Source organism: Paramacrobiotus metropolitanus, unplaced genomic scaffold (genome assembly GCF_019649055.1).
Source record: "Paramacrobiotus metropolitanus isolate TYO unplaced genomic scaffold, Prichtersi_v1.0 Parri_scaffold0000032, whole genome shotgun sequence".
NCBI classification, from domain to species: domain Eukaryota; kingdom Metazoa; phylum Tardigrada; class Eutardigrada; order Parachela; family Macrobiotidae; genus Paramacrobiotus; species Paramacrobiotus metropolitanus.
The window spans coordinates 790055-804231 of NW_026570252.1; the positions used below are offsets into that span (position 1 = coordinate 790055).

Below are 14177 nucleotides of genomic sequence, written 5' to 3' on the forward strand. Positions count from 1 at the left end.
TTGGTGACCACTCCGTACACACCCTTTCACTACCTTTTGCTCCGTACACAACCCTTTGCACTACCTTTCATTTGGTACACTATCTTTTTGAACACTACCTTTGACTCTGTACGCAACCATTTGGCACTACCATTTTCTGCGTCTATTTCCTTTTATCTTTTAAATTTTTTCACGTATTTTTTCACATCAAAGTTAACTGCCGTTTTTTTCGTTAACAGCTGTTATTGCTGCATGAATGAAAGCTGTGACGTATTTACTGAGCGCTAATACTTTCAGTTTATTAGCAGCTCAGGAGCTGCGCCTTAGCAGACTAAAACATCAACAACGCAACTGCGTATGTACATTAACTACGCCAGTTGCCAGGTACAACATTCGTACAACACAACATCTTTACATTGGCATTCACGAGAATCCTTTACTATACACTACAAAAGCTTCTCCGGCAGTATACTTAAAATCGAATTTCCCTGAGTAAATAATTCTAGGTGCTTGCGTGCTGGTTTTTCTTCGCAGAGTTTGGACAGTGCCGTTTTTGAACAAATTTTCGACCCAATTTCGTAGGTCCTTCCGTGTGTACGAAGTTGTCGCGGGGTCTTTTCCATAAAGGGCAATCTCTGCCGCGAACGCCAACGAGTAAAACGCGCAGTCTCGACCGTTTCTTTTTCTTTTGAACAGAAACGTTTCTCACCAGCAACAGCAACGCTTTCCGAGCTGGACATGGTGCAAACGTTTTAGAGAAACTACTCCAGCTTAAAAGGACTTATTACAGTAAGTAAACGTTTGATAAGACTTTTTCATATTGATCGTGGGGCTATTTTCTGAATAATTCTATTTAAATCTGGTTGGAGTCCATGGAGACAGCAATCGATTTCTGCATTTCTGAAGTACGTACAGTAATACATTTTAATATTTTGTATCTCGAATAGATGTAAAAGTATGGTAATGCACCGAGTCAAACGTAGCGTGGATTGGTAGTGTACCGAGTGAATGAGAAATTTTCCTGACTGTTGTTGCGCATACAGAATTCCATAATAAACAAACCATAATTCCATAATAAACACACCTTACCCCTCTGGCATAGGAAAGAAAAGAAAACACTAGAATAAAACATAAGAAGAAAACGTATGAGGTCAGACAACAGGAGCAAACATAAGAAAAGATAAAAAACGCAAGAAACATAAGGAAATAAACCTGAGCGTATATACACACCCATATCCCCTGAAGGATTCCGATTGATTCCTTCTTCTTCATCGTCCGCTTCCGAATTCTCCATAACGATAGTATATATTGCAGTACAGTACTTTATCAATAATTAAAACCTCTGTGTTTTCGAAACTGTGAACTCATCTGCGGAAGTTGTTTGATTCTGGCATGAAGCTTTTGCCAGTTTCCCTGGTTCTGCGCACTGCCTGCCTGGATACTCGATATGAAGAACGCAATAAGATTTCTTTAAAATACGCAGAAGATTTACCGGTGAAAAATTAGAAAGCGCTGATCCTTTTACAAATCACTATGTCTTGGATAAAACTACTCGGGCAAATGTTTGTCTCTGTTAAATGATCATGCTGATTCGTGCAGCACAAAGCCCCGTTGGAGGCGTTTTTCATCTCCATCTCAATAGATTATTACCGCTCGTTAAAAAAGGCCTACGATATACGATGCGATATACGGTAGGCTCATAAACGTCACAGCGGAGTACCCTTACCGGACCATCATACGATAAGTGTGACGGTAAGTAATGATCCTATCGTTATTCTGCTGTGGTCGTACCGTTGCCTTCTGCGAAGTAGCAACCGCCACCTGTGGCATGTACTTGGATCTCAGTTCTGCTCGATCGAATGAATTTCCAGAATTCTGATTGGTTGCTCGTATCTCTTTATGATTTTTGCTGATAACGAAACAGCACCCAGCAAGAAAAAGAGAAATTAAAAAATAAGGGTTTTTGATCTCTTTAGGAGATTTGTGAGGTTTTTTGAAGTGTAGTGTAGTGTACTGTAAGTGTAGTCACGTTCTTTTCGTTACTGGAGATGGAGGCTCCGACACCACCAACGTCTGAAGCAGGCCTTGATATTCCTAATGTTCGAAAGCTAAAATGTCGATTTAACGCCACTTCTGATCTCGTTCTCCTGGACCTCGTCAAGCATTACAATCCCTACGTCGCGGATAATAAAGGTGCTGCTTGGAAAGATATCGTAAGAGCTCTGGATGACACTAAGGTAAAAATCAAGCGTTGTTACCAAGAATGATGTATTTTTAAAAAGCGCAGGTAATTTCCGTGCTTTTGGGATTACACATCCAGAACTGCATTTCTTAGATTTTTGTGAAACCTGTGACGGAAAGAGCTGCGAAGGATCGGCTAGCGAATTTGGTCGCCTGGTTCAAGGCAGAAGATCTGCGAAACAAAAGCCGCAGTGGTACCGAGGAGCAATATGGACGCATAGAAATGCTCCTCACCGAGATATGTGAACTTATGAAGGGATCTGAGGATGCGGAGGCGAAAAAGAAACGCGCAGCTTCTCAGGCACAGAAAGAACGCCAAGAAATCTCCAAAATTATGAAGGCTGCTGGCGAACACGGCCGCAAAATTCCGAACGACGAGGAAGACCACCTGAGTTTGGCAACTTCTACGTGTAAAACATCATACAAACGTTGACTGAGAATTAAAATAAGAAAAAAATTTTGTCTTAATAAATCGATTATTAAATTGCATTTTATTAGTTCAGGCGAAGCACAACAATCATATTTTATTTCTGCATAACACATGTGCTGCAGCTGTTCAAAATAATGCACTCCAAATGTTTAAAATTAGAGTTATTTTAAAGTGAGACTTATTTACATTTTTGTCATTAATAAATTAGTTTTTTTTGCAAATTTTAATAGCACCGGCTTCCTCGCGAGATTTAAATAAGGAGGAATGGATGAAGGAGACGGGCTGTGACGAGCAGGATTGGGTCGAAGAACTGAAGTCTCGAGAGGTCCAAAAACATTCGGCAAAGCGAATGAAAATTTCACCGCGAAAATTTAAGTTTGTTGGATCTCCCAAAAAAGCGCTGGAGAAAAAGCTCCGCACGTCACGCTCAAATGCGGCAAAAGTCCAGAACGTTGACGCTGAAGAGAAGTGGCTGGACTACTTTAAGGAGTCAGACAATAAGCGCCTGGAGTTTGAAAAATCAAAAGCCGCAGAAGAAATGGCCGCAAAAATTAAATTGGTAGAAGACGCTAAGGAAGTGCGCTTAAAGGAACCGGAAGTGGAAAAATTACGTCTTCAGTTCGAATTGAAAAAAATTAAGAAAAAAAATCAGGAAAAATATTATGGCTTTTAGACTTTTTTAATCTCGCAAATACTTTCCAAGAAATGGCGGTTCTAAATTAAAATACTGGCTAGCCTGATTTGGATACAAACAGTTTCTGCAGTTTGTCAGTAGCACAGCGATTCTGAACATCTTTTTAACAGGGTTCTCAAATATCTTCATCTGCTTTTTAAAATCAACAAAAGCAAATTCTTTGACGACTTCCTTGAAGGCTCACTCAACAGATTCCCTTACTGTTGACATGGTCTCGTTGAGAGCTTCTTTCAGGGGATTACTGGCTGCCTCTACTTGGGAAAATGGCTTAATTAACAGATCCTTCCGGCCGTAATTAGAATCTCCGTAGATGTAATATTTCTGCTGAAAATTAGCCTGCTTGTCTCTGAACTGCTGTAAGAAATTACTTTCTGCAAAGAGTCTGCTGTAGCGCATCGATTCTTCTTTACCACCATATAGGTTACCAATCGCTCCTACAAAAGGCACAAGATATCATAACATCAGTGAATAAATTCCCAATTTAGCAGAAGATTTTACAGCTCAGAGATTCACTACGCAATGCACCCGTGCGTAACAAAATATAGCGCAAATGCTAATTTTAGTTTACCGTTTGGAAAGAGAACAGGCTGCCACTTGGTGCAGTGAAATCTTTTGTGACCGCTGTACATAATCCGCTGATATCTTTTAGGCCGACATATTTTTCGTGCAGTTCCATCTATAAATCCAATCACACCAGGATAAACACCACCCTTCGCTGTGATGACGCGCGAAAATTCGTCGAAGTCTCCTTCCGTTAACCAGCGCTGCTCAAGCTCACGAAGTAAATGCGACCAGTGTGCGTCCATTGTTTCCAGAGTGTGATAAAAAATCCTCCTCAAAGAACCATGAGATCGGCCAAAGATGGCTCGCAGATCACACCATCGATTTGGGTACGACATTCGTCGTAATACGATACAGAGCGCTTCCGTTCCCGTACACCTATCCCGTTCCGAAGTTCGAACTGATTCCGGAATACACAGGGCAACTCGCAGTCTATCGATATCATCTTTTCAAACTCGAAACATTCTCCAGCAGTCAACATCAGAAAATCGATCAAGGTCAAATGGCTGCTCAGCCCACACTTCCTGAGTTTCACGATATCGAGCCGCATCCTGTCTTTTCTTCAGCAGTCTCAAGGCCGTAAATCGTTTTTTATCTATTCTACCAGTTCTCAGTAGATTCGCAATTATAAACCACCGCATTCTACAGATAGCTATCGGAAATTTCGTAAAATAAAACGCTAATGTTGAAAACTGGTTTCGTTTTTTCTAAACATAAAAATGGATTAATCAATGCATACACTGCACAGTCGTTCACCGTACACCGTGTTATCCCGGCTGCGATCACACAGGATGTTAGCCGGTGCGCTTCCGGTGCGGTCGGCATCGACCGTATATCGCTACCGTCTACCGGGCCTGTGGGGCGATAATAATCTAATCATCCAACGCTGACGGAACGACCGCATCGGGTATGTTGAATGCTCGCTTGGCGGGAAAAAATCAATAAAATCTGAGCTTACCTGTGCCGGGTATCTAATTCTAATACCGAGTGTTATAGCTGTCTGCTAATTCTTGGTGCAACTTAACTATTGTACATTGCATATGACAATAATATACCTTATTGAAATGGCATTTCTTTTCTCCCACCTTTGACCAGTATCGATTTTTTTGAAAGGCCTTGGATCTGTTTGACGAAGACAGCCAAAAACACCACAAAGCCGAATTGGACGAATGATGACAATATCAGCTGGTGCAAAGCGGTGGAGTGGAACAATGGGAAAGGTCAATTGCGCTCCCACAGCTTAACGTCAGCGCACAAGGCCCTAGCGATTAAAACTGTTCCACATTTACCAAAATTTTCTTCCAAGTAGTTGTTTGGCTTTAGCTACACCAAAATTACACGGATTTTAGCTGTTTTTTCAACATGATTTTGGTTGTTTCTTTCGATCTTATTACGTGTTGCGTGAAATGTAAGCCAGGAATGTACAAGGCTAAAAAAATGGCGGTCTCTTTATATAGCTTAATTGCACTTGTGTAAGAAATTATCAAGCTCCTAGCTCGCAGAATTAAGAATCTCATGATATTTCTTTCACAACCGAGATGTATTTGAATCCTTTCAGCTCTATATTAAAAAAATAAAATTTTTTGTTAAAAGGAAAAACTTGTTGCTATGGTAAGCTGTACAGTCGGCACCATTACGACTTCAACAAACGCAGGTTATTCATGTGAAACGTTTTAAGCATACATATACACTCTGTATTTGTTACAATTTTTGCGGCACGACAGACGCCAACACAAAATTTCAGCTTAGCGGGAAAATGTAACTTTGATATTGCTCTTGCAGAGACAAGTTTGCTTCATTTCCCTTCCCTAAGCATTATTGAGAAATTCAATATCTACAGTTTTTCTGGCGGATTTCAGAAATATGTGCAACGTGTGCACTGTGCAGTTTCAGTTTCTTTGCTGAACACGGTCAGTAAAAAGCCGCAGTTTATACAGTAAAAAAGTAGAAAACAACCGTTCCCAGAAACTGTAACGTAATATGCAGTACAGGTAGTAATGTGGAGCAAAAAACGCAGATCAATGTGTGGCCAGATCACCGGCTTAATTTAATTACCTACGTACCAAAAAAAAAGAAGACCCAAAGCCGAAGTCAGGTTTAGGGACGCCCGTCAGAACATGTAGTCAGGAGTCAGGACACGGGCATCCGCTGAGACAACAATTCATCAATAAATAAAATTCTGTATAAATAAAAATTCTGTGTAAAATTCTAAATTCTGTATAAAATATGATACAAAATAATTTACTCTGATACAGCAGTTTTAATTACAGATTTACAATCATGAAATACACTTCATACGGATCCGTACGAGGACGGTTACAGGGAATCAGCGTTTCAAGCAGTCGTGAACCAGCGTCCTCAATGCAGAAGGAAACGGCGGTGGCATCTGAGCCTCGGCTTTATTATACCATTCAAGGTAGAGTTGGTACGCAGCGGGAAACAGTTTGGCGGCTTCATTCAGCTTCTGGTACACAGCAGCGCGTTCCGTCGCGCTCCGACAACGATAGCCGATCGTGTACGTCAGCGCCTCCGCATAAAACATGTGCAGATTCTTCAGCAACGTTTTTTCCGACGCAGTGGTCGTGCCTAAAACACCCGGCAGCATTGCAATTCGATTTTATGCACCACATTACGCGGCGAATCTAAGTAGGATGCGCTACCTAGGTAGCTAAAAAATTCATTTACTCACAAGTCCATGTCACCGTAAGCCACCCATCAGCAGGAGTGAGAAACCTGCATTTTTTAACTGAATTTAAAAATTTTAGAATTTTAGATTTAGAATTTTATTTTTAGATTTACTGATGGCTGAAAGGGAACTGTTCACCCCTGTCTGCACGTCTCTCAACGTAATACCTTAGGAAAGCCTATTACCACACTTTTACGTCCCGGCACGATCTCGTGATTCTACTTAATTTTTCGTGTTAGTCTACATAAATTTCTCATTTACAGTATTTTATGTAGTTCCTAACCCAGGATTTTCTGCGGTAAATTAAAAGTGCTAAGAGGATTACAATCCAGTGCCCCTCAAACCAATTATACTGACCTCGTTAGAATCGATACTATACGAACCTGGATCAAAGAACGCTACGGCCAACAGAAGGTAAGATTCCGTCAGCGTCAGCCCGATCTTGTTGAAGACCGCACTGAACTGATAAATGAACCGGAGGAATTCGGGATCCAACCCCATAATCTCCATCCAGTAGTTGTTGGCGTGAATCTGTTCCGGACCCGGCAATGGGTAGTAATAGTCGCCTTTGTGACAGTATTTCATATAATGCAGCTAAAGAACAGCACCAGTAAAATTAATAGACAGAAAAACAAACACCGTCAAATAGAACGTACCAAATTAGTGATAAACCTCTTTTCCACCAGTAAAATATCGCGATCAGCGGGGCTGATGTCCTCAAAGCCAGGCAGCATGGCGACAAACTGCGCCAGACGGACTTTATCATCTTGACGTTTTTCGCGGGTACGCACCAGTACACGCTCCAGTGATGTCTGTGGCTGATGCTGTACAGTGAATAACCGCAATGAGTGAAAAACATCAGTTTATTCAGTCCGTAGCAAGCGAACACTGTTTTCTTTAATTGAGTTATAGAAGGTTCTCACATTTATTAACTTTTACCGGGTCACTTCCCTTCAGCGTCACATTATTTTAGTCATTTAACATAAGTGTGCAAACAGCAGTCCCATTTTCGGAGAAAAGGGCCTCCGAAACACCGGAATAAAGCAATCGCTTATTACAGGATTTACAGCTGTATTTTTTGCCTTGGCGACTGCCGAGTGCAATGATCGTACCGGAATTTGCTGGGCCTCGAGGGCGGACGTCATGAAGGCGGAGAACACGGCAATCTGATCTCCGTAGGCTATCTCGTACGCCGCACATACCGCACCACCGGCTTTCTGCAGCATCACATCGCGGGAACTGCTGACATGGGCGTACTGATTAAAATGCGAATCCGCCGGCAACATTGGACGAAATGTCGCTGCGACACCCATGAATCCCATAAGATCTGCTGAGAATACTGATCATCAGCCCCAGCAGGGGTAGCGCGAAACGCACGTCAAGTGCCTCACCGCAGGAACGGACAGGTTTACGGAAACCAGACGGAAAGGTCGTCTGCGTCGGCTGAAAATCCTCATTAAAATGTCCCCTCAGCAGGGTTTTCGCTTCGTTTGGATCCAGTACGGATGAGATCTGTGCTGGCTGTGCTGATGATGGGTCCACCGCGGAAACTGCCAATTTTAATATTATAAACTACATAAATCAGTCAAGCGGCGAGTTCTAAAAAAACGTTACTTAATAATTTGCCAAAATTATAACAATACCGATCTGGGCGAGAGTCTGTACTTGGACGATTTACGCATTCCCGACATTTTCACAGTCTACAATCACATACCGGACAAGGGACACCAGAGACGCGTTATTTTTTGCGTTGTTCCGCCAGCCAGAAACTTTTCAAAACTTACCATCATTAATTGCGATAATTGTAGTTTTTATACAAGCTTGTATTGTACACGAAATTACGAGCAATAAAACATTATCAAGTTGTCTAATGTGGAACGACCCGAAGAATACGGCGTCCTTGGTGTCCGGTACGCGGATCCATTGTGTGAAAATGTCTGGAATGTCGGTCATACTTCTCTCAAGGGAATTAATCGGCTTGGATCGCTTTCTCGCGCCGTGTGCTTCCGAATCCTCCATCGCAAGAATATAACTGCGTTTAGCCTCTTCAAAATCCAACTTTGTAGTTAACGTAGTTAACTCATTTAAACGTAGTTAACGCATTTTAAATGAAGGGGACCAAATAAACATTACGATGGCACTAGAATGGCATACAGCGATAATAAGCAGATTTTATGAAGTACAAGCGGGATTTGCAAAGGATGCAATATGCGCAACTGGTCCCCTGTAGCTATTCGCTTTACAAAACCATTTTAATATTCCGGTAACGGTCCGTTGACGTTCTTTCCGCATTAATCTGATCATTGTAGGTCTCCCTACTCCACAAAAGTACGTCAAATTTTCTAAAAATGGGCAGAAAATGTCGAAAAACGGAAGACATCCATAATTTACGATTAATCTAAAATACAGCGTTAAAGACTGACTGCAATGACTACGAGGACGAGCTTAGTATATGTGATAGACAAAACAACTAGCGAGAGAATCTGATAACCATGCCCGGCCAGTGCAACACGGGCAACCACCCAGGTTTGTCAGTGCTGGTAAACACATCACATTTAATACAAATAATCACCCCAGTAATACCGCACACTTTATTTCTTACAGTAACACTTTGACTTTGTAGAACCACATGTGAAATTTCAGAGGACTCACTTTTTACCAATTCTGAAAGATTTTTTAATTTAAGTCGGAGTATTTGTCACATCGCTAAGTCCGCTACGAGTGTTTCTTTTTCGCTTATTTTTCTGCAGCAGTTTTTCTGCTTCCCGTTGCTCGAGCTCTGCGATTACTTTACTGTCCGTTACTTTACTGTCCGTCCCTGCTTTGGCGCGCAGACGAGAATCTTGAAGTTTTCTCTTTCTCTGAGGATGAGCGCTCATGAAATTATGGTGCCAATCTGCAGCCACTTTGTCTGCTGCAACCGATGGAAGAAAACCTGCTTTAGAGATTGTGAACGCCACAATCTCTTCTATCTGTCAGGTTCCCCGTTCTACAAGCCTTCAGCGCCAAGGCCATAAAATCATCGTACGCTGCTGGTAAAGGCACGTCGCTGGCAGGTTCCTCCACACAATTCTCACTCAACGGTAGGCCCGAAATAACGCTGATACTCGCGCAAGAAATCTCCATCGCAGGTGCAGAAAACAAACTGGCAGGTAGCCGTACGTCGGTGATATTCTCATCGTAGTGCATCTCGCCAGATGAATCTTTATATTTAGATGGTAATTTTATAACATTATTATCAAGAGCTTGGTTAATTAATGTAAGTCACTGGTTACTGGAAATTTTGCGGAGAACCAATTATAAACAATGTTATAAAACCAAAACAAAACTCGCATTTAAATTTTAATACGAGTGTGCGTTACAGAAAATAGCAGGCCGTGTTCAGCTGACGGCTGTGTGACGGCGCGCGGCTACCGCCAGCCTAAGGTGGCTGACAGTGTTGCACAGCACGCAAATGGTTATCAGATTCTCTCGCTAGTTTTTTTGTCTATCACATGTACTAAGCTCGTCCTCGTATATTATGAGCAGCTGCACGGCAGGTGTTTACATTTTATCAGTCTACAATATTTTCAGCGAGCGTGTACAGTGCAACACGCTGGAGGCATTTCTCAAGCGGCGAGAAAGCTAAAAGTATCGGGTACGCCGGATGTTTCGACTTGATGGAAAGCGATCGATATACAGAGCACGCACACTACTTATCGGTTAATTTAGTACCTAAATCGGTATCCTACATTGTATCGGTATGTGAATGGTTACTTGCCGGTTACATCTATCTACCGGGAAAATTTATTAGCGCGCAACCGCATTCAACAGTGTAATTAACAGGCAGGTACAGAACTGGCATCGAGGATTTTACAGGTAATAGCAAGAATTTTATTGCGCCTTCTTGGTAAATTGCTTGCTGTTAACTCGAAATTCTCGTTGCCAGTTCTGTACCTGCCTTTAAATTTCTACTCCAATCTGCGGATCCGTCTTAACTCTTTACTGGCATTTAAAATTGTTTTTGTTCGACCAGACTTAAATTCCCCTTGGGGTTGTCTGCTCTTGTGCCGTAATAACAATAATAATTAATAATAATAATAATGATGAAGTGAAAATACAGCAAAGCGCTGTGGTTTAGAAGCCAATACATCGTAGCTAACAGTTTTATTACTTATGGTAAGTACTAACACGGTTGAAATGTTATCCGGAAAGTATTGTTCAAATAAAATTTATAAAAAATATCATTATTTAACAGGGTGAGCCATTGTGTAAAAGGATACAGCTGTGTGCAAGAAACAACTTTTTATTTTACAAAATCTTTACACTGAACCAAAATTAATTTCCAAAACTGCTTTACATTAGCGTTTCAAGCAGTCTTGAACCAGCGTCCGTAATGCCGGAGAAAACGGAGGGAGAGCCTGGACTTCGGCTGTTTTATACCATTGAAGGTACAGCTGGTAGACTGTGGAACATTTTAACCGCTTCCTCAAATTTATGGTACACAGCAGCGCGCTCCCACGGGTGCCGGCACCGATACCCGATCATGTACATCAGCGCGTCCAAATAAAACGCATTTAGGTGCTTGAGTAACGCTTTATCCGAGGCGGTGGTCGTGTCTGGAGGAAAACCGGCAACATTATCAAAAACGCCGAAGGACAAATGTGTTTTCATACACTGGCGCAAGTGAACAATAGTGCCCTGCAACGGAGTCGAAAACTTCGTCCAGTCCGATCCGAACTGATAAATTTTTCTCCGAACCCAGTCCGACTCCGAATTTTCAAAATCATACTCCGACCACTCCGATCCGTAAATGTTTTTTACAAATCCGAATCCAGTCCGATCCGCTCCGAAAATTTTTGTCATATTTATTTTTTATTTCATTCCAGAAAAATCTATAATACCTATACTATCCGCTGCAACAATTAAAGATAGCGCACGCCAGGTTATCATCGAAATTCTCAATTTTCAAAATCTTCGGAACGTTTATTTGATTTTTATGCAATCTCCGTTTAAATTTTGCGTCGTCTTAGCCATAGATTGCTCATACCTGAGCGTTTTTCGAGTTGCGAATTCCGAAAATTTTGATCTTTTTGCCATCGCAAAAACCACAGTTTCTGGCTGGTGCTTTCACGTGTTAGTGGCATCTCTTTTAGTTCTCAACAAAAGAACTCATAAAAGTTGTAATTCGGATTTTTTTTTATTGAACAAGCTTCGCTTCTAACAAAGGGCACGGAGTAAGTAACTGAAGTTAACGTAAGTAATAGAAGTAGCTACGTTTAGTGCTTTACCGAATCACACAGAAGCCTCGCGCGGAGCGCGAAGCTGGCGATGCTTTTTGTCCAAAAAATTATGGAAATTCTATAAAAATCAGTTGAAAATATAATTTTATTTCGGATAATTCGGAGTCATAATTACATCCGAATCCGATCCATTCAGGCAAGCCTAAACTCCGAAACCACTCCGATCCGAATTTTTTTAAAACAAATCCGTCCAATCCGCTCCGAAAATCGGAGTGGATTCGGAGCGGTTCGGATTTACCAGTCCGTTGCAGGGCTCTAGCACTGAACAATTCTCTAAACCCCGCAACAAATTGCTCGGAGTAAATCAATCTATACCTGGATCAAAAAACGCTGCGGCCAACAGTAGATAGGATTCCGTTAGCGTCAACCCGATTCTGTTGAACATAGAACTGAATTTGTAACAGAACCGAATGTATTCGGGATCCAATCCCATAATCTCCATCCAGTAGTTGCTGGCGTGAATCTGCTCGGGGCCCGGTAAGGGGTAATAATAATCTCCTTTGTGACAATATTTTATATAGTTGAGCTACGAACAGCAAACAGTAAATAGGATAGGCAAACACAATTAATGTGAACATTATAGAAACCGTCCGTACCAAATTAGTAACAAACGATTTCTCCGCCAGCAAAATATTGCGATCTGCCGGGCTGATGTCCTCAAAACCAGGCAGCATGGCGACAAACTGTGCCAGGCGGGTTTTGTCATTTTGACGTTTCTTGTGCATTCCCACCAGAAAGCGCTTTAGCGACGTCTGCGGTTGATACTGTAAAATAGAAGCCATAAATGATTTTGTGCCGAACGTCGACCGGCAGCGTTTGCTACGAGTAAGCACCTTCAAGCGTCACGGTAAAAACAAACACAAAGTTAGTAAAAAAATAATCTTTTGAGTAAAAATAAGTACGAAATTTTTAGGGAGGGAAAATGCGAATAAATCAGTTCCAAAGAAGGAAAACTCCCTGGTCAAAAAGGAGATTTTTATATTCAAAAAGAAGAAGAAAATATTCGCGCCTAATACCCTTTGACTACGTTCAGAATTCCGAGCTGCCAAATTTTGCTGAAATGTTTTTTTTAAACGCTAAGCTAAGTAAAGAGTAAACCCTCTCGAATCTAGAGAAAAATGGTAATTTTCAAAATTTTCTAACTTGCCGACTGTCATATGCAGAAATCTTACCGGTATTTGCTGAGCTGCGAGGGCGGACGCCATGAACGCGGAATACACGGCAATCTGGTCTCCGTAGGCGATCTCGTACGCCGCACACACCGCGCCACCGGCTTTCTGCAGCATCACATCGCGGGAATCGCTCACATCGGCGTACATACTGAAGTACGAATTCGGCGGCACAACCGGGCGAAATGTCGCGGTGACACTCAAGAAGCCCTCAAGATCTGTTAAAAATTTTGTTTGTCAACTCCAAACATGGCAGCATGAAGCATATGCCATGGATGCTGACCACAAGGAGGGACAACTTTACGGAAACCGAGCGGGAACGTTGCCCGGGTCGGCTGGAAATCTTCGTTAAAATGTCCACGCAGCAGAGACTGCACTTTTAGGTGTTTTGCCTGTCGGGATGAGATGGATGGTTCCTGTGCTGATGGCGGATCATCAGCTGCAAAAAATTGCCGATTGGACGCACGAGAATTAATCAACTAGTAGGCTGCGTGGATTCCACTAAATCAGCTGCCAGATATAAACAGATTGCACGATTGCAGTTTGAGAACTGTAGTCTTACTGTACACGGAATGTCTCCGCTTTGATGGCCGCTCTTCTCCGTTTTCTTCCGTATCATCCATGACGCTAACGTTATTGCATTAAGCTCTCTAAAAAACGAAGCATATACAAGTATTCGTTTAATGTGTCCGCATTAAACGAATGTCAAAGACCGGGGCTCGCGCCATTTGCCTTACAAAATCATTTTATTCTGGCATCGGACTTGTGGCTTTCGCTCCAGATTACTTCGACCATTGCATGTCTTAATACCTGTACTTGGCAAAAATGTTCAAGCCATCCTAGAAATGTAACAGAAAAATGAAATTCACACACAAATCTTAAAACACTGTGCCAAATGCTGCCTTGAACGACGAAGTACATAGAGCTCCACGGAAACTGTCTCAGTACAATGTTTAATATTTGTATGTGCGCAGTTTACAGCGAGCTGCTACAGTGCAGGATGCTGGAGGCATTTTTACGCTTAGCTCGAACTGCCACATGCCGACAGATCTACGGCACCGGGTGAGCTGGATGGAAATCGATCGATATAATACGAGTAGGTAGTACGCACTATGCTACCTACTGATCGATGCAG

The 14177-nt window shown here is 42.0% G+C and overlaps 2 protein-coding genes across 4 annotated transcripts; both read right to left on the reverse strand.

Annotated features, from left to right (window-relative positions):
* Positions 1–5885: 5885 nt before the first annotated feature.
* Positions 5886–9928, reverse strand: LOC129588874 (uncharacterized). Of its 3 annotated transcripts, none has more exons than XM_055483285.1 (7): positions 8547–9928; positions 7983–8141; positions 7704–7918; positions 7248–7415; positions 6975–7185; positions 6195–6491; positions 5887–6053 (listed from the first exon to the last, which is right to left on the reverse strand). In XM_055483285.1, exons 1-6 carry the CDS (start codon positions 8608–8610, stop codon positions 6232–6234), a joined length of 1077 nt encoding a protein of 358 aa, XP_055339260.1. In that variant the 5' UTR covers positions 8611–9928; the 3' UTR covers positions 5887–6053; positions 6195–6231. The 3 variants fall into 3 exon arrangements, with proteins under 3 accessions (XP_055339259.1, XP_055339260.1, XP_055339261.1); XM_055483286.1 differs by lacking the exon at positions 5887–6053 and adding an exon at positions 6595–6638 and having other exon boundaries at positions 6450–6491; XM_055483284.1 differs by having other exon boundaries at positions 5886–6491.
* A 723-nt stretch (positions 9929–10651) lies between these two features.
* LOC129588875 (uncharacterized) lies at positions 10652–14022 on the reverse strand. Its single transcript, XM_055483289.1, has 7 exons — positions 13780–14022; positions 13605–13692; positions 13326–13481; positions 13046–13260; positions 12470–12637; positions 12189–12399; positions 10652–11189 (listed from the first exon to the last, which is right to left on the reverse strand). The coding sequence occupies exons 2-7, from the start codon at positions 13663–13665 to the stop codon at positions 11008–11010; spliced, it is 993 nt and encodes a 330-aa protein (XP_055339264.1). The 5' UTR covers positions 13666–13692; positions 13780–14022; the 3' UTR covers positions 10652–11007.
* Between the last annotated feature and the right edge of the window lie 155 nt (positions 14023–14177).